The following is a 20031-nucleotide window of genomic DNA, read 5'->3' on the forward strand; positions in this document are numbered from 1 at the left end:
GATCAGGCTGATCATGGGACTTGATGCCCTCATTGATTTGATATTTCTAATCAATATCTTCATTGATTACCTGGATGGGGTCAGGCTGACCATGGGACTTGATATTTTCAATCAATATCTTCATTGATGATCTCAATGGGGTCACCAAGCTCAGGCTGACCATGGGACCTGATGCCCTTATTGATTTGATATTTTTAATCAATACCTTCATTGATGATCTCGATGGGGTCACCAAGCTCAGACTGACCATGAGACTTGATGCCCTTATTGATTTGATATTTTTAATCAATACCTTAATTGATGATCTCAATGGTGTCACCAAGTTCATGGGACTTGATGTCCTCATTGATTTTGATATTTCCAATCAATATCTTCATTGATCACCCGGATGGGATCAGGTTGACCATGGGACTTGATGTCCTTATTGATTTGAAGTTTTTAATCAATATCTTCATTGATCACCTGGATGGGGTCACCAAAGCCAGGCTGACCGTGAGACTTGAGCCTTTATTGATTTGGTGTTTTTAATCAATATCTTCATTGATCACTTGGATGGGATCAGGCTGACCATGGGACTTGATGCCCTCATTGATTTGATATTTCTAATCAATATCTTCATTGATCACTTGGATGGGATCAGGCTGACCATGGGACCTGATGCCCTCATTGATTTGATATTTCTAATCAATATCTTCATTGATTACCTGGATGGGGTCAGGCTGACCATGGGACTTGATATTTTCAATCAATATCTTCATTGATGATCTCCATGGGGTCACCAAAGCCAGGCTGACAATGGGACTTGATGCCCTTATTGATTTGATATTTTCAATCAATACCTTCATTGATGATGCCATTGGGGTCAGCAAGCTCAGGCTGACCATGGGACTTGATGCCTTTATTGATTTGGTGATTTCAATCAATATCTTCATTGATGAGATCACCAAAGCCAGGCTGACCATGGGACTTGATGCCCTTATTGATTTGATATTTTCAATCAATACCTTCATTGATGATGTCATGGGGTCACCAAGGCCAGGCTGACCATGGGACTTGAGCCCTTATTGATTTGGTGTTTTTAATCAATATCTTCATTGATCACCTGGATGGGGTCACCAAGCTCAGGCTGACCATGGGACCTGATGCCCTCATTGATCTGATATTTTCCATCAATACCTTCATGGATGATCTCCATGGGGTCCCCAAGCTCAGGCTGACCATGGTGGCCCCACAATGAAGTTCACCAAGACACCAGAGTCACCTTGGTGTCTCCAGGACCTCAGCCACCTGTGTGACCCGGTGTGGCCTCCTGGGGTTGTCCCCGTGTGTCACTGGGGGTACTGGTTTATACTGGGAGGCATCTCCTGGTGGTCCAGAGGGGTTGGGACGGGGAGGACCCCAGACCCAAGCCCACCTTCAGCTCTGGACTCTGCCCTGGACAGCCCGAGGGGATGCGGCTGGAGAAGACGGTGAAGATCGTGGAGCTGGACCCGCAGAAGAAGGGAGTCAGTGAGTGACATCTCTGGGGAGGTCCCATGGTGGCTTTGGGTCATCTCTGGGGTCCATGGAGGTGTCACAGTGGGTTTGGGACTTCTTTGAGGTCCATGGAGGTCCCATGGTGGCTTTGGGTCATCTTTGGGGTCCATGGAGGTCCCACAGTGGCTTTGGGACATCTTTGGAGATCAAGAAGCTCCCATGGTGGCTTTGGGACATCTCTGGGGATCAAGGAGGTCCCACGGTGGCTTTGGGTCATCTTTGGGGTCCATGGAGATCTCACTGTGGGTTTGGGACACCTTTGGGGTTCAAGGAGGTCCCACGGTGGCTTTGAGATGTCTTTGGGGACCAGGGAGGTCCCACCATGGGTCTGGGACATCTGGAGGGATCAAGGAGGTTCCTCCAAGCTCAGGTTTGGGACAACTTGGAGGACAAGGGACATCCCACCACATCTCAAGGGACAAGGGACACCTTGATGTGGGGTGGGGCTGGGTCACCTCAGGAGAGGATTTAGGGTCACCACGTCCACCCCACCCCACAGACGGGGTGCAGGAGGAGCGGGTGAAGGCCGCGGACCTCTCGGACATCGTCCCCAACACCGAGTCGGAGACCAAAGTCAGCATCCAGGGTGAGCACCACGGAGAAGACACACGGGGACAACCTGGCGGTGGGGTGGGACATCTCGAGCGCGACGCGTCCTCTCGTGGCCCAGGCAACCCCGTGTCCATCATGGTGGAGAAGGCCATCGACGGGGCCAAGCTGAAGCACCTGATCGTGACGCCGTCGGGCTGCGGCGAGCAGAACATGATCGCCATGACGCCCACGGTCATCGCCGTCCACTACCTGGACAGCACCATGCAGTGGGAGAACTTCGGCATCGACCGCCGCGCCGGCGCCATCGAGCTGATCAAGAAAGGTGGGAACGCGTCCAGGATGGTGGGGATGTCCTCAGAATGGTGGGGATGGCACCAAAATGGTGGGGATGGCACCAAAATGGTGGGAACGGCAACGAAAGTGGCGGGGATGTCCTCAAAATGGAGGAACGGTACCGAAAGTGGTGGGAATGTCCTCAAAATGGTGGGAACGTCCTCTAAATGTGGGACTGGCAACGAAGGTGGTGGGAGCATCCTCAAAAGGGGCGAGATGTCCTCAAAATGGTGGGAACGGCACCAAAATGGCGGGAATGTCCTCAAAATGGTGGGAATGGCACCAAAGTGGTGGGAACGTCAACGAAAATGGTGGGAACGTCCTCAAAATGGTGGGAACGGCAATGAAAGTGGCGGGAATGTCCTCAAAATGGTGGGAATGTCCTCAAAATGTGGGAATGGCACCAAAATTGGTGGGAATGTCCTCAAAATGGTGTGAAAGGCAACAAAATGGTGGGAAAGTCCTCAAAATGGTGGGAAGGACAATGAAAGTGGTGGGAATGTCCTCAAAATGGTGAGAACGTCAACAAAATGGTGGGAACGGCAACAAAATGGTGGGAATGGCCTCAAAATGGTGGGAATGTCCTCAAAGTGGTAGGAGCATCCTCAAAATGGTGGGAATGTCCTCAAAATGGTGGGAATGGCACCGAAAGTGGTGGGAAAATCCTCAAAATGGGGGAAATGGGATCAAAATGGTGGGAATGTCCTCAAAATGGTGGGAGTGGCACCAAAATGGTGGGAAAGTCCTCAAAATGGTGGGGATGGCAACGAAAGTGGTGGGAACGTCCTCAAAATGGTGGGAAAGTCCTCAAAATGGTGGGAATGGCACCAAAATGGTGGGAATGTCCTCAAAATGGTGGGAATGGCACCAAAATGGTGGGAAAGTCCTCAAAATGGTGGGAAAGTCCTCAAAATGGTGGGAATGGCACCAAAATGGTGGGAATGTCCTCAAAATGGTGGGGATGGCAACGAAAGTGGTGGGAACGTCCTCAAAATGGTGGGAAGGGCACGAAGATGGTGGGAACATCCTTAAAATGGTGGGAATGTCCTCAAATTTGTCATTGCATTGACCAATGGTTGGAGAACATTGGTGGCCTGAGGCCATCCCTCATGGTGACCAACAGCTGGAGGACATTGGTGGTCTGAAGCCACCACTGGCCACCCCTCACATTGACCAATGGTTGGAGAACATTGGTGGCCTGAAGCCACCCCTCATGTTGACCAACAGTTGGAGAACATTGGTGGCCTGAAGCCACCACTGGCCACCCCTCATGTTGGCCAACAGTTGGAGTACATTGATGGCCTGAAGCCACCACTGGCCACCCCTCATGTTGGCCAACAGTTGGAGGACATTGGTGGCCTGAGGGTTCCTCAGCTTGGTGGGTGCTCTGTGTGTTGGTCAATGGTTGGAGGACATTGGTGGCCTGAGGCCACCCCTGGCATTGACCAACATTTGGAGGCCATTGGTGGCCTAAGGCCACCCCTCATGTTGGCCAACAGTTGGAGAACATTGGTGGCCTGAGGCCACCCTTCATGTTGACCAAAGGATGGAGAACATTGATGGCCTGAAGCCACCACTGGCCACCCCTCATGTTGGCCAACAGTTGGAGGACATTGGTGGCCTGAGGGTTCCTCAGTTTGGGTGGGTGCTCTGTGTTTTGATCAATGGTTGGAGAACATTGGTGACCTGAAGCCACCACTGGCCACCCCTTGCATTGACCAATGGCTGGAGGACATTGGTGGCCTGCGGCACCACTGGCCACCCCTCATGTTGGCCAACAGTTGGAGGACATCGGTGGCCTGAGGCCATCCCTCGTGTTGACCAAGGGTTGGAGGACATTGATGGCCTGAGGCCACCCCTCACAGTGGTTGGAGAGCATTGGTGGCCTGAAGCCCACCCAGGCCACCAGTGTTCTCCAGCTTCAGGTGGCTTCAGGCCACCAATGCTCTCCAACCACTGGTCAGTGTGAGGGGTGGCCTCAGGTCACCAATGTCCTCCAACTGTTGGTCAACATGGGGGGTGGCCTCGGGTCATCAATGTCCTCCAGCCACCCCTCACATTGACCAACGGTTGGAGAACATTGGTGGCCTGAGGCCACTCCTCACATTGACCAATGGTTGGAGAACATTGGTGGCCCGAAGCCCACCCAGGCCACCCCTTGCATTCATCAGTGGTTGGAGGACATTGGTGGCCTGAGGCCACCCTTGTGTTGACCAACAGCTGGAGGCCATTGGTGGCCTGAAGCCCACCCAGGCCACCACTCACATTGACCAAGGGCCATCTCCTCGCAGGTTACACCCAGCAGTTGGCCTTCCGCAAGCCCGACAGCTCCTACGCCGCCTTCACCAACCGCCCCTCCAGCACCTGGTGAGGAACCTCCCACCACCAGCACCACCAGCACCAGCACCAGCACCAGCACCACCACCAGCACTACCACCACCACCACCAGCACCACCACCAGCACCACCAGCACCAGCACCACCAGCACTACCACCAGCACCACCAGCACCACCACCACCACCACCACCACCACCACCATCACCACCACCATCACCACCACCATCACCACCACCACCAGCACCAGCACCAGCACCACCATCACCACCACCACCACCACCACCACCACCACCATCACCACCACCATCACCACCACCACCACCACCACCATCACCACCACCACCACCACCACCACCACCACCACCACGCAGCCCAGGTGACACGGCCACTCAGGTGTCCCCATCTCCAGGTTGACCGCCTACGTGGTGAAGGTGTTCGCCATGGCCAGGAAGCTGACGGACATCGAGCACGGCGAGATCTGCGGCCCCATCAAGTGGCTGATCCTCAACAAGCAGAAGCCGGACGGGGTCTTCCAGGAGGACGCGCCCGTCATCCATAAGGAGATGGTGGTAGGAGGACACCTCGAACTGTCACTGGTGGTGGCAGAAGCTTGAGGGACCTGGGGTGGAGGGTGGGAGGTTTTGTGTGGGGTTTGGGTGAAGGTCTGGTGAACTTTGGGTGTTCCTTGGGTGAAGGTCAGGTGAACATCAGGAATTCTTGGAGTGTTCCTTGGTTGAAGTTCAGGTGGGTTTTGGGTGTTCCTTGGGTGAAGGTCAGGTGTTCCTTAGATGGTTTTTGGGTGTTCCTTGGGCGTTCCTTGGGTGTTCCTTGGGTGAAGGTCAGGTGTTCCTTGGGTGCTTTTTGGGTGTTCCTTGGATGTTCCTTGGGTGAAGGTCAGGTGAACTTCAGGAATTCGTTGAGTGTTCCTTGGTTGAAGTTCAGGTGGGTTTGGGTGTTCCTTGGGTGAAGGTCAGGTGTTCCTTAGATGGTTTTTGGGTGTTCCTTGGACGTTCCTGGGGTGAAGGTCAGGTGAACCTCAGGAATTCTTTAAGTGTTCCATGGTTGAAGTTCGGGTGGGTTTTGGGTGTTCCTTGGGTGAAGGTCAGATGTTCCTTGGACGTTCCTTGGGTGAAGGTCAGCTGAACCTCAGAAATGTCCTTGGGCATTCTTTGGTTGAAGTTTGGGTGGGTTTTGGGTGTTCCTTGGACGTTCCTTGGGTCAAGGTCAGGTGTTCCTTGGGGGAAGGTCAGGTGAACCTCAGGAATTCTTTGAGCGTTCCTTGGTTGAAGGTCAGGTGTTCCTTCAGTGTTCCTTGGGTGAAGGTCAGATGTTCCTTAGGTGTTCCTTGGATGTTCCTTGGGTGAAGGTCAGGTGAACCTCAGGAATTAGTTGAGTGTTCCTTGGTTGAAGTTTGGGTGGGTTTTGGGTGTTCCTTGGGTGAAGGTCAGGTGAACCTTGGGTGGCTTTTGGGTGTTCCTTGGGTGAAGGTCAAGTATTCCTTAGATGGTTTTTGGGTGTCCCTTGGATGTTCCTTGCGTGAAGGTCAGGTGAAGTTCAAACATTCCTTGGGTGTCCTTTGGGTCTCCCTTGATTGTCCCTTGGATGTTCTTTGGATGTTCCTTGGGTGTTCCTCACGTGAAGGTCAGATATTCTTTGGATGTCCCTTGAGTGTCCCTTGGGTGTTCCTCATGTGAAGGTCAGGTGAAGGTCAGATGTTCTTTGGATGTCCCTTGGTTGACGTTTGAGTGTCCCTTGGGTGTTCTTTGGGTGTCCCTTGAGTGTTCTTTGGGTCTCCCTTGGGTGTTCTTTGGATGTCCCTTGGGTGTTCTTTGGATGTTCCTTGGGTGTTCCTCACCTGAAGGTCAGATGAAGGTCAGGTGAAGGTCAGATAATATTTGAATGTCCCTTGGGTGTTCCTCACCTGAAGGTCAGATGTTCTTTGGGTCTCCCTTGGGTGTCCTTTGGATGTCCCTTGGATGTTCCTCACCTGAAGCTCAGGTGAAGGTCAGATAACCTTTGGATGCTCCTTGGATGTTCCTCACCTGAAGCTCAGGTGAAGGTCAGATACCTTTGGGTGTCCCTTGGCCGTCCCTTGGCTGTCCCTCAGACCAGCCAAGGACAGATCTTTGCAATGACCTCCAGGTGGACCACCGATCTCCTGGAGAACCCCGATCCCGAGGTTTTTCCCCTCATTTTCCGTCCCCCAGGGCGGCTACGCCGGCGCCGAGCCCGAGGTGTCCCTCACCGCCTTCGTCCTCATCGCCCTCCAGGAGGCACGGGACGTCTGCAAGGACCACGTCAACGTGAGTGACCCCACAGGGGACGTTCCTGAGGTTCCTGACCGCCACGGAAGCCACCTGAGATACCAAATTCTCCGTCCTTGGTTCCTCAGAGCTTGGAGGAGAGCATCAACAAGGCCGCCGGGTTCCTGGCGCGGCGCTACGAGGGCCTGGCCCGGCCCTACACGGTGGCCCTGGCGTCCTACGCGCTGGCCCTGGCCGGGAAGCTCAAGAGCGAGAGGGTCCTCACCAAGTTCTCCAAAGGTGGGACCTCAACAGGGGTCAAAGTTGGGGCGAAAGGAGGTGGGTTTGGGTTCTCCAAAGGTTCTCCAAAGGTGAGACCTCAACAGGGGTCAAAGTTGGGCCGAAAGGAGGTGGGTTTGGGTTCTCCAAAGGTTCTCCAAAGGTTCTCCAAAGGTTCTCCAAAGGTGATATCTCAAGAGGAGTCAAATTGGGGTGAAAGGAGGTGGGTTTGGGTTCTCAGGAGGTTCTCCAAAGGTGACATCAAGCAGGGGTCAAAGTGAGGTGAAAGGAGATGGGTTTGGGTTCTCCAAAGGTTCTCCACAGGTGACACCAAACCTGTGGTGGAAATTGGTCAAAATTGGGGTGAAAGGAGGTGGGTTTGGGTTCTCCAAAGGTTCTCCAAAGGTGACGTCTCAAGTGGGGTCAAATTGGGGTGAAAGGAGGTGAGTTTGGGTTCTCCAAAGGTTCTCCACAGGTGACACCAAACCTGTGGTGGAAATTGGTCAAAATTGGGGTGAAAGGAGGTGGATTTGGGTTCTCCAAAGGTTCTCCACAGGTGCCACCAAAACTGGGGTGGAAACTGGTCAAATTGGGGTGAAAGGAGGTGGGTTTGGGTTCTCCAAAGGTTCTCCAAAGGTGACGCCAAAGCTGGGGTGGAAATTGGTCAAAATTGGGGTGAAAGGAGGTGGGTTTGGGTTCTCATGAGGTTCTCCAAAGGTGACATCTCAGCAGGGGTCAATTTGGGGTACAGGAACAGAGATTTGGGTTCTCCAAAGGTTCTCCAAAGGTTTTCCAAAGGTGACACCAAAACTGGGGTGGGAATTGGTCAAAATTGGGGTGAAAGGAGGTGGGTTTGGGTCCTCATGAAGTTCTCCAAAGGTGACATCTATCTTTGATGTGGAAAGGGTTGGAAATGGTGTGAGGGGAGGTGGTTTTGGGTCCTCTTGAGGTTCTCCAGAACGGAATCCTCACCCAGGGTTGGAATTTGAGGTCAGGGAAGGTGGTTTTGGGTCCTCCTGAACTTCTCAAAGGTGGCATCTCACCGTGGGGTTAAAATGGATGAAATTGGGGTCAGAGGAGGTGGTTTTGGGTTCTCTTGAGGTTCTCCTGAGGTTCTCTAAAATGGAATCCTCACCCAGGGTTGAGATTTGGGGTAAGAAATGGAGGTTTTGGATTCTCCTGAGGTTCTCCAAGGTGACACCTCACCTTGGGGTTAAAAGGGATGAAATTGGGGTGAAGGGAGGTGGTTTTGGGTTCTCTTGAGGTTCTCCTGAGGTTCTCCAAAACGGAATCCTCACCCAGGGTTGAGATTTGAGGTCAGGGAAGGTGGTTTTGGGTTCTCCTGAGGTTCTCCAGAACTGAATTGTCACCCAGGGTAGGTATTTGGGAACAGGAGAGTTGGTTTTGGGTTCCTCATGAGGCTCTTGAAGGTGACACCTCACCTTGGGGTTAAAAGGGATGAAACTGGGATGAGGGGAGGTGGTTTTGGGTTCTCTTGAGGTTCTCCAAATCCAGATTTTGGGTTCTCCTGAGGTTCTCCAAATCAGATTTTGGGTCCTCCTGAGCTTCTCCAAATCAGATTTTGGGTTCTCCTGAGGTCATGCAAATCAGGTTTTGGGTTCTCCTGAGGTTTTCCAAATCAACTTTTGGGTTCTCCTGAGGTTCTCCAACCTCACCTTGGAGTTAAATGGATGAAACTGGGGTCAGGGAAGGTGGCTTTGGGTCCTCCTGAGGTTCTCCTGAGGTTCTCCAAATCAGGTTTTGGGTTCTCCTGGGCTTCTCCTACCTCACCTTGCGGTTAAAAGAGATGAAACTGGGGTCAGGAGAGATGGTTTTGGGTCCTCCTGAGGTTCTCCAGAAATGAATCCTCATTCAGGGTTTTAATTTGGGGTAAGAGGAGGTGGTTTTGGGTTCTCCTGAGGTTCTCCAAGGTGACACCTCACCTTGGGGTTAAAAGGGATGAAATTGGGGTGAAGAGAGGTGGTTTTGGGTTCTCTTGATGTTCTCCTGAGGTTCTCCAGAACTGAATCCTCACCCAGGGTTGGAATCTGGGGTCAGGGAAGGTGGTTTTGGGTCCTCCTGAACTTCTCAAAGGTGGCACCTCACCGTGGGGTTAAAAGGGATGAAACTGGGATAAGGGGAGGTGGTTTTGGGTCCTCTTGAGGCTCTCAGAATCAGGTTTTGGGTTCTCCTGAGGTTCTCCAGAACTGATCCTCACCCAGGGCTGGAATTTGGGCTCAGGGAAGGTGGTTTTGGGTTCTCCTCACCTTCTCCAGCAGCGATTTAGAACCCTCCTGAGATACCACCTCACCCGGGGCTGTCACCTGTGGCGGGGCCGAGGTGGCCGTGGAGGTCCCCGGTGACCCAAGGGACGTCCCCGCAGGTGGGGCCAGCTGGGAGGAGCGCAACGCCCGCACCTTCAACATCGAGGGCACGTCCTACGCGCTGCTGGCCCTGGTGGAGATGAAGAAGTCCGAGGTGGCCGGGCCGGTGGCGCGGTGGTTGGCCCAGCAGAACTACTACGGAGGAGGTTACGGATCCACCCAGGTGGGACACTTGGCCACCCTTGGGGACATCCCTGGTGGCGCCGGTGGGGACAGGGGTGGGCGTTGTGGTTTTGGGGACAGCGTGGGTGGCGCAGGAGGTGAAGGTCAGGCAGATGAGGTTGGGGTGGTCCAGGTGGTGTCACCAAGGTCTGGTGGGACCAATGTCACCTCGAGGTTACTCAGAAGATCTTGTGGGTTCTCCACCACTGTCCCCAAGCCATGGTGACCCCAATGTCCCCTCAGGCCACCGAGGAGAACTTGTGGCCTCTCCACCCAGTGTCACCAAGGGCTGGTGGCACCAATGGCACCTCGAGGTTACTCAGAAGAGGTTGGGGTGGTCCAGGTGGTGTCACCAAGGCTTGGTGGCACTGGTGTCACCTCAAGGTGACTCAGAAGAGGTTGGGGTGGTCCAGGTGGTGTCACCAAGCTCTGGTGGCACTGGTGTCACCTCAAGGTGACTCAGAAGAGGTTGGGGTGGTCCAGGTGGTGTCACCAAGCTCTGGTGGGACCAATGTCACCTCAAGGTTACTCAGAAGATCTTGTGGGTTCTCCACCACTGTCCCCAAGTCCTGGTGACCCCAGTGTCCTCTCAGGCCACCCAGGAGAACTTGTGGGTCCTCCACCAGTGTCACCAAGTCTTGGTGGCACCAATGTCACCACAAGGTTACTCAGAAGATCTGGTGGGTTCTCCATCCTGTGTCCCCAAGCCCTGGTGACACCAGTGTCCCCTCAGGCCACCATCCTGGTGTTCCAAGCGCTGGTGCGGCACCAGGTGGACACACGGGTGGTGTCCCCAAGCCCTGGTGACACCGATGTCCCCTCAGGCCACCATCCTGGTGTTCCAAGCTCCAGCCCGGCACCAGGTGGTGTCCCCAAGCTGTGGTGACACCGATGTCCCCTCAGGCCACCATCCTGGTGTTTCAAGCTCTGGCCTGGTACCAGGTGGACACACGGGTGGTGTCCCCAAGCCCTGGTGACACTGGTGTCCCCTCAGGCCACCATCCTGGTGTTCCAAGCGCTGGCGCGGTACCAGGTGGTGTCCCCAAGCCCTGGTGACACCGGTGTCCCCTCAGGCCACCATCCTGGTGTTCCAAGCGCTGGCGCGGTACCAGGTGGTGTCCCCAAGCCCTGGTGACACCGGTGTCCCCTCAGGCCACCATCCTGGTGTTCCAAGCGCTGGCGCGGTACCAGGTGGTGTCCCCAAGCCCTGGTGACACCGGTGTCCCCTCAGGCCACCATCCTGGTGTTCCAAGCGCTGGCGCGGTACCAGGTGGCGGCGCAGGCGCAGGCGCAGCTGGAGCTGGACGTGTCGGTGCTGCTGCCGCGCCGCGCCAGCCCCGTCAAATATCGCATCGAGAACCGCAACGCGCTGGTGGCGCGCTCCGCTGAGGTAACGGCGCCGCCCCCTGGCACCTGGCACTGGCACCTGGCATTGGCACCCGTCCCTGTCCTTGGCACCTGGCATTGGCACCTGTCCCTGTACCTGCCACCTGGCACCTGGCATTGGCACCCGTCCCTGTCCTTGGCACCTGTCCCTGTACCTGCCACCTGGCACCTGGCATTGGCACCTGTCACCTGTCCTTGGCACCTGTCCCTGTACCTGCCACCTGGCACCTGGCATTGGCACCTGTCACCTGTCCTTGGCACCTGTCCTTGGCACCTGTCCCTGTACCTGGCACCTGTCACCTGTCCTTGGCACCTGTCCTTGGCACCTGTCCCTGTACCTGCCACCTGGCACCTGGCATTGGCACTTGTCACCTGTCCTTGGCACCTGTCCTTGGCACCTGTCCCTGTACCTGGCACCTGTACCTGCCACCTGGCACCTGTCACCTGTCCTTGGCACCTGTCCTTGGCACCTGTCCTTGGCACCTGTCCCTGTACCTGGCACCTGTACCTGCCACCTGGCACCTGGCACTGGCACCTGGCATTGTCACTGTCACCTGTCCTTGGCACCTGTCCCTGTCCCTGACACCTGTACCTGCCACCTGGCACCTGGCATCGGCACGTGTCACCTGTCCTTGGCACCTGTCCCTGTCCCTAGCACCTGTCCCTGGCAATGTCACCTGTCCTTGTCCCTGGCATTGTCACCTGTCCTTGTCACCTGTCCTTGGCGTCTGTTCTTGGCCGCTGTCCTTGTCTCTGTCCCTGTCACCTGTCCCTGTCCTTGGCACCTGTCCCTGTCCCCTGGCACTGGCACCTGTCCCCTCCCAATGTCCCCTGTGCTGTCCCAATGTCCCCTGTCCCCTCCCAAAGTCCCCTCCCAAAGTCCTCAATGTCCCCTGTCCCCTGCCAATGTCACCGATGTCCCCTGTCCCTCCTGGGGACGTCCCCTGTCCTGTCCCAACGTCCCCTGTCCCCTCCCAATGTCCCTTCCCAATGTCCCCTCCCGATGTCACCAACATCCCTATCACTTCTGGGGGCCCTGTCCCTGTCCCCGCCCAATGTCCCCAACGTCCCCTGTCCCCTCCCAATGTCTCCTGCCAATGTCCCTGTCCCCTCCCAATGTCCTCTCCTGATGTCTCCTGTCCCCTCCTGATGTCCCCCGTTCCCTCCCAATGTCACCAATGTCACCTGTCCTCTCCCAATGTCCCCTGTCCCTCCTGGGGATGTCCCCTGTCCCATCCTGGTGTCCCCACCATCCCCTGTCCCCTCCCAATGTCCCCTGTCCTCTCCCAGTGTCCCCTCCCGATGTCCCCAGTGTCCCCAATGTTCCCAATGTCCCCAATGTCCCCAATGTCCCCAGTGTCCCAGTGTCCCAAATGTCCCCTCTCAATGTCCCCAATGTCCTCAATGTCCCCACCATCCCCTGTCCCCTCCCAATGTCCCCAATGTACCCAGTGTCCCCAATGTCTCCAATGTCCCCAATGTCCCCAATGTCCCCAATGTCCCAGTGTCCCAAATGTCCCCTCTCAATGTCCCCACCATCCCCTGTCCCCTCCCAATGTCCCCAGTGTTCCCGATGTCCCCGATGTCCCCAGTGTCCCCAATGTCCTTAATGTCCCAAATGTCCCCATTAATGTCCCTGATGTCCCAGTGTCCCCAATGTCCCCAATGTCTCTAATGTCCCCAATATCCCCGATGTCCCCAATGTCCCCAATGTCCCCTCAGACCAAGCACAACGAGGAGTTCACCGTCAAGGCCGAGGGCGTGGGCAAGGGGACAATGACAGTGGTGACCGTGTACCATTGTCCCCAATGTCCCCAATGTCCCCAATGTCCCCAATGTCCCCAATGTCTCAATGTCCTCAGTGTCCCCAATGTCCCCGATGTCCCCTCAGACCAAGCACAACGAGGAGTTCATGGTCAAGGCCGAGGGCGTGGGCAAGGGGACAATGACAGTGGTGACCGTGTACCATTGTCCCCAATGTCCCCAATGTCCCCAATGTCCCCAATGTCCCCTCCCGATGTCCCCAAGGTCCCCGATGTCCCCGATGTCCCAAATGTCCCCGATGTCCCCAATGTCCCCAATGTCCCCAATGTCCCCGATGTCCCCTGTCCGCTCCCAATGTCCCCAATGTCCCAGTGTCCCCAATGTCCTCAGTGTCCCCAATATCCCCAATGTCCCCAATGTCCCCGATGTCCCCAATGTCCTTAATGTCCCCAATGTCCCCATTAATGTCCCCATTAATGTCCCCGATGTCCGCAGTGTCCCCAATGTCTCCAATGTCCCTGTCCCTTCCCAATATCCCCAATGTCTCTAATGTTCCCAATGTCCCAGTGTCCCCAATATCCCCAATGTCCCCAATGTCCCCAATGTCCCCGATGTCCCCTCAGACCAAGCACAACGAGGAGTTCACGGTCAAGGCCGAGGGCGTGGGCAAGGGGACAATGACAGTGGTCACCGTGTACCACGCCAAGGTCCCCGAGAGGGAGGACAAGTGTGACAAGTTCCAGCTGAGCGTGGACGTGCAGGACGTCGACCACGGTGGGTCCCCAAGTGTCCCCTCCCTGTGCTGACGGTGTCACCGCCAGCCCCTCCCCGTGTCCCCTATGTGAGTGCCTCGTGTCACCTTTGATGTCACCTCATTGTCCCCACCCAGGCAGGGAAGAGCAGGACATCATCAGGACGGTCAAGATCAACATCTGCACCAGGTGGGGACAGTGGGGACATTGGGGACAGTGGGGGCAGTGGGGACATGGGGGACACTGGGGACATTGGGGACATTGGGGGGATTTGGGACATTGAGGACAGAGGGGACATTGGGGACAGTGAGGATTTTGGGGATAGTGGGAACATTGGGGACACTGGGGACAGGGTGGAGACATTGGGGACATTGGGGACATTGGGGGACATTGGGGACGTTGGGGAATTGGGGACATTGGGGACAGTGGAAACAATGGGGACATTGGGGACAGGGAGGAAAATGGGGACAGTGGAGACATTGGGGACAGGGAGGAGAAGGGGAGGGAGGGACATTGGGGACAGGGAGGAAAATGGGGACATTGGGGACATCAGGGACATGGTGAGGACGTTGGGGACATTGGGGACATGGAGGAAAATGGGGACACTGGGGACAGGGACAGCAGAGAAAAGATGGGGACATTGGGGACAGGGTGGGGAATGGGATGGAGGGACATTGGGGACATTGGGGACACTGGGGACCTTGGGGACACTGGGGACAACAGAGATAGAGAGGAGGTGTTGGTGACAGGGACATCAGGGAGAGGATGGGGACATTGGGGACAGGGTTGGGGACATTGGGGACATTGGGGACAGGGAAGGGATGTTGGGGACAGGGACATTGGGGACAGTGGGGACATTGGGGACAGGGTGAGGAATGGGATGGAAGAACACTGGGGACACTGGGGACACTGGGGACACTGGGGACATTGGGGATGGGACGCTGGGGACACCACGGGGGTGGGGACAGGCGGGGTGGCCTCAGCTGTGTCCCCACAGGTACCTGGACACCGTGGATGCCACCATGTCCATCCTGGATGTGTCCATGCTGACGGGCTTCACACCGGACGTGCAGGACCTCAGGAGGGTCAGTGTGGGGACACTGAGGGGACACTGAGGGGACATGGGGACACCATCAGGGACATGGGGACACTGAGGGGGACATGGGGACGCCAAGGGGACACCATGGATGCCACCATGTCCATCCTGGACGTGTCCATGCCGACGGGCTTCACACCGGATGTGCAGGACCTCAGGTGGGTCAGTGTGGGGACGTGGGGACACTGAGGGGACACAGGGGGACATGGGGACATTGCGGGGACAACAGGGCGACATGGGGACACTGTGGATGCCACCATGTCCATCCTGGACGTGTCCATGCTCACGGGATTCACACCGGATGTGCAGGACCTCAGGAGGGTCAGTGTGGGGACATGGGGACACTGTGGGGACATGGGGACACCATGGGGACAGCAGGGGGACATGGGGACAAAGACATGGGACCCCAAGTCTTTGTGCCATCATGTGCCACCATGTCCCCTCGTTGCCACACGTGCGTCCTTGTGTCCCCACGTCCTTGTTGTCCCCATGTGTCCTCCATGCCCAGTGTCACACTGTCCCCACTGTCTCCGGTGTCACTCTGTCCCCAATGTCAGTCTGTCCCCGCTGTCCCCAATGTCGCTCTGTCCCCAATGTCCCCAATGTCACTCTGTCCCTGCTGTCCCCAATGTCACACTGTCCCCAATGTCCCCAATGTCCCCCATGCCCAGTGTCACTCTGTCCCCAATGTCACACTGTCCCTGCTGTCCCCAATGTCACTCTGTCTCCCCACTGTCTCTGGTGTCACTCTGTTCTCAATGTCACACTGTCCCCTCTGTCCTGGTGTCACACTGTCCCCAGTGTCCCCAATGTCCCCAATGTCCCCACTGTCCCTGGTGTCACTCTGTCCCCAATGTCAATCTGTCCCTGCTGTCCCCAATGTCGCTCTGTCCCCAATGTCACTCTGTCCCCACTGTCCCTGGTGTCACTCTGTCCCCAGTGTCACTCTGTCCCCACTGTCCCCACTGTCCCCACTGTCCCTGGTGTCACTCTGTCCCCACTGTCCCTGGTGTCACTCTGTCCCCTCTGTCCCCAATGTCGTTCTGTCCCCAATGTCACTCTGTCCCTGCTGTCCCTGCTGTCCCTGCTGTCCCCAATGTCACACTGTCCCCTCTGTCCCCAATGTCACTCTGTCCCTGCTGTCCCCAATGTTGCGCTGTCCCTGCTGTCCCCAATGTCACGCTGTCCCCACTGTCCCCAATGTCACTCTGTCCCCTCTGTCCCCAATGTCGTTCTGTCCCCAATGTCACTCTGTCCCTGCTGTCCCTGCTGTCCCCAATGTCACGCTGTCCCCTCTGTCCCCAATGTCACGCTGTCCCCTCTGTCCCCAATGTCACTCTGTCCCCTCTGTCCCCATGTCCCCAGCTGTCCGAGGGCGTGGACAGGTACATCTCCAAGTTCGAGCTGGACCAGGACAAAGAGCGGAGCAACGTCGTCATTTACCTGGACAAGGTGGGGACACTGGGGACACTGGGGACATTGGGGACACGGGGGTGGAGACAGGACTGGGGTGGTGGCAGGGACAGGGATGGGACAATGACAAGGTGGGACAGGGGTGGGCACATGATGGGGCAGGGACAGGGACAGGGACAGGGACAAGGTGGGACAGGGATGGGGACAAGATGTCTCAGGACCCAAGATGGAGTTGGGGACATGAGCAGGGACAGAAGGGTGACAGGCGTGATGATGAAGGTGGGGACATGGGGGACACTGAGGACAGGAGGGACACGGGGACAAGATGGGACAGGAATGTGAGAGGACAGGGGTGGGGACAGGGACAGGACAGTGACAGGGATGGGGACAGGACAGGGAAAGGGGCAAGGATGGGGACAGGACAGGGACAGGGATGGGGACAGGGGTCAGGATGGAGTTGGGGACATGGGCAGGGACAGGAAGGGGACAGGGCTGTGACAGGGACACAGCTGGGACAGGGGTGGTGACAGCAACAGTCTCAAGGTGGTGACAAGGACAGGGATGGGTGGGGACAGCACGGGGACGTGGCTGGGGACAGGAACAGGTGCGTTGGGGACGTGGCTCGCAGCCTGTCTGAGTGCCACCCCCATGTCCCCTGTCCCCATGTCCCCCTGTCCCCTTGTCTCTGTCCAATGTTCCCTGTCCCCTGTCCCTGTCCCCTGTCCCCATCCCTGTCCCTGTTGTTGTCCCATGTCCCTCTACCATGTCCCCTGTCCCTTGTCCCTGTCCCTTTCCCCTGTCCCCTGTCCCTGTCCCCTGTCCCCATCCCTGTCCCTGTTGTTGTCCCATGTCCCTCTACCATGTCCCATGTCCCTTGTCCCTCTCCCCTACCCCCTGTCCCTGTCCCCATTGCTGTCCCTGTCCCCATCCCTGTCACCTGTCCCCATGCTGTCCCTGTCCCTGTCCCTGTCCCCATCCCCATCCCTGTCCCTGTCCCTGTCCCTGTCCCCATCCCTGTCCCCATCCCTGTCCCCATCCCTGTCCCTGTCCCTGTCCCCATCCCTGTCCCCATCCCTGTCCCCATGCTGTCCCCATCCCTGTCCCCAGGTGTCACACAGGGCCCAGGAGTGTTTCGCCTTCAAGGCCCACCAGAGGTTCCAGGTGGGGCTGATCCAGCCGGCGGCCGTCAGCGTCTACAGCTACTACAGCATCGGTGTGTCATTGTCACTGTCATTGTCATTGTCACTGTGTCACTGTGTCACTGTCACTGTCACTGTCAGCGTCTACAGCTACTACAGCATCGGTGTGTCATTGTCACTGTCATTGTCACTGTCACTGTGTCACTGTCACTGTCACTGTCAGCGTCTACAGCTACTACAGCATCGGTGTGTCATTGTCACTGTCATTGTCACTGTGCCACTGTGTCACTGTGTCACTATGTCACTGTCACTGTCACTGTCAGCATCTACAGCTACTACAGCATCGGTGTGTCATTGTCACTGTCATTGTCACTGTCACTGTGTCACTGTCACTGTCACTGTCAGCGTCTACAGCTACTACAGCATCGGTGTGTCATTGTCACTGTCATTGTCATTGTCACTGTGTCACTGTGTCACTGTCACTGTCACTGTCAGCATCTACAGCTACTACAGCATTGGTGTGTCATTGTCACTGTCATTGTCACTGTGCCACTGTGTCACTGTGTCACTGTCACTGTCACTGTCAGCATCTACAGCTACTACAGCATCGGTGTGTCATTGTCACTGTCATTGTCATTGTCACTGTGTCACTGTCACTGTCACTGTCAGCGTCTACAGCTACTACAGCATTGGTGTGTCATTGTCACTGTCATTGTCACTGTGCCACTGTGTCACTGTGTCACTGTCACTGTCACTGTCAGCATCTACAGCTACTACAGCATTGGTGTGTCATTGTCATTGTCACTGTGTCACTGTGTCACTGTGTCACTGTGTCACTGTCACTGTCAGCATCTACAGCTACTACAGCATCGGTGTGTCATTGTCATTGTCATTGTCACTGTCACTGTGTCACTGTGTCACTGTCACTGTCACTGTCAGCGTCTACAGCTACTACAGCATTGGTGTGTCATTGTCATTGTCACTGTGTCACTGTGTCACTATGTCACTGTCACTGTCACTGTCAGCATCTACAGCTACTACAGTATTGGTGTGTCATTGTCACTGTCATTGTCACTGTCACTGTGTCACTGTGTCACTGTGTCACTGTCACTGTCAGCGTCTACAGCTACTACAGCATTGGTGTGTCATTGTCATTGTCACTGTGTCACTGTGTCACTGTGTCACTGTCACTGTCACTGTCACTGTCAGCATCTACAGCTACTACAGCATTGGTGTGTCATTGTCATTGTCACTGTGTCACTGTGTCACTGTGTCACTGTCACTGTCACTGTCAGCGTCTACAGCTACTACAGCATTGGTGTGTGACTGTCATTGTCATTGTCATTGTCATTGTCACTGTCATTGCCATTGTCATTGTCACTGTCTACAGCTACTACAGCATTGGTGTGTCATTGTCATTGTCACTGTCACTGTGTCACTGTGTCACTGTGTCACTGTCATTGTCAGTGTCTACAGCCACTATAGCATCGGTGTGTGACTGTCACTGTCATTGTCACTGTCACTGTCCCTGTCCCTGTCACTATCCCCACCCTGTCCCTGTGCCTGTCCCCTCTGTCCCCATCCCTGTCCCCTCCTTGTCCCTGTCCTATCCCTGTCCTTGTCCCCTGTCCTTGTCCCTGTCCCTTCTGCCCCTTCTGTCCTCTCTGTCCCTGTCCCTGTCCCCACCCTGTCCCTGTCCCCACTGTCCCGATGTCCCCAGCTGTCCCCACATCCCCTCCTGTCCCCTACTGTCCCCCGCTATCCCCTGCTGTCCCCTGCTGTCCCCACATCTCCAGCTGTCCCCAGCCGTCCCCAGCTGTCCCCTGATGTCCCCAGCTGTCCCCACTGTCCCCTGATGTTCCCCGCTGTCCCCACTGTTCCCAGCTGTCCCCTGATGTCCCCAGCTGTCCCCACTGTCCCCTGATGTCCCCACTGTCCCCAGCCGTCCCCAGCTGTCCCCTGATGTCCCCAGCTGTCCCCAGCTGTCCCCTGATGTCCCCGTGTCCCCGCAGACGATCGCTGCACGCGATTCTACCACCCGGACAAGGAGGGAGGGAAACTGAACAAGATCTGCCAGGGGGACGTTTGTCGCTGCGCCGAAGGTGACATGGGGACACGGGGACACGGGGGGACACGTCATGGCCATGGTGGGACATGGGGACACGGGGACACGGGGACACGGGGACACGGGGGCAGGGTGGGAGAAGTCATGGCCATGGTGGGGACATGTTCTGGTCATGGTGGAGAAAAGTCATGGTCATGGTGGGACACGTTGATGTGATGGGACACATCATGGCTGTGGTGGGACACGTCACAGTCATGGTGGGACACTTTATGGCCACGGTGGGACACGTCATTGTCATGGTGGGACACGCTGATGTCATGAGACATGTCATGGTCATGATGGGGACATGTCATGGTCGTGGTGGGACATGTCGTGGTCATGGTGGGACACATCAATGATGAAATGTCACATGTCACCATGATGGGGACGTGTCCTGGCCATGGTGGGACACGTTGATGTGATGGGACACTTCATGGCCATGGTAGGGACATGTCCCTGGCCATGGTGGGACATGTCATGGTCATGGTGGGGACATGTCATGGTCATGATGGGACACCTGAAGGATGAGATGTCACATGTCACCATGATGG

General features: G+C 56.1%; 1 protein-coding gene across 1 annotated transcript in view; it reads left to right on the forward strand.

Annotated features, from left to right (window-relative positions):
- The window catches only part of LOC128950164 (venom factor-like), a 61413-nt gene that overhangs the window by 34885 nt on the left and 6497 nt on the right, over nucleotides 1-20031 (forward strand). The window contains exons 22-36 of the mRNA XM_054295041.1: nucleotides 1443-1509; nucleotides 2036-2122; nucleotides 2207-2410; nucleotides 4713-4788; nucleotides 5168-5327; nucleotides 6966-7061; nucleotides 7151-7301; nucleotides 9664-9827; nucleotides 11058-11216; nucleotides 13600-13750; nucleotides 13866-13917; nucleotides 14726-14813; nucleotides 16190-16276; nucleotides 17345-17450; nucleotides 19389-19478. Of these exons, the coding sequence (XP_054151016.1) occupies nucleotides 1443-1509; nucleotides 2036-2122; nucleotides 2207-2410; nucleotides 4713-4788; nucleotides 5168-5327; nucleotides 6966-7061; nucleotides 7151-7301; nucleotides 9664-9827; nucleotides 11058-11216; nucleotides 13600-13750; nucleotides 13866-13917; nucleotides 14726-14813; nucleotides 16190-16276; nucleotides 17345-17450; nucleotides 19389-19478 (1738 nt within the window). The remainder of the gene's footprint in view (nucleotides 1-1442; nucleotides 1510-2035; nucleotides 2123-2206; nucleotides 2411-4712; nucleotides 4789-5167; nucleotides 5328-6965; nucleotides 7062-7150; nucleotides 7302-9663; nucleotides 9828-11057; nucleotides 11217-13599; nucleotides 13751-13865; nucleotides 13918-14725; nucleotides 14814-16189; nucleotides 16277-17344; nucleotides 17451-19388; nucleotides 19479-20031) is intronic.

Source organism: Melozone crissalis, unplaced genomic scaffold (assembly GCF_028551555.1).
Source record: "Melozone crissalis strain CALT ecotype California unplaced genomic scaffold, PUWL_Pcris_2 ptg000473l_1, whole genome shotgun sequence".
Lineage (NCBI taxonomy): Eukaryota > Metazoa > Chordata > Aves > Passeriformes > Passerellidae > Melozone > Melozone crissalis.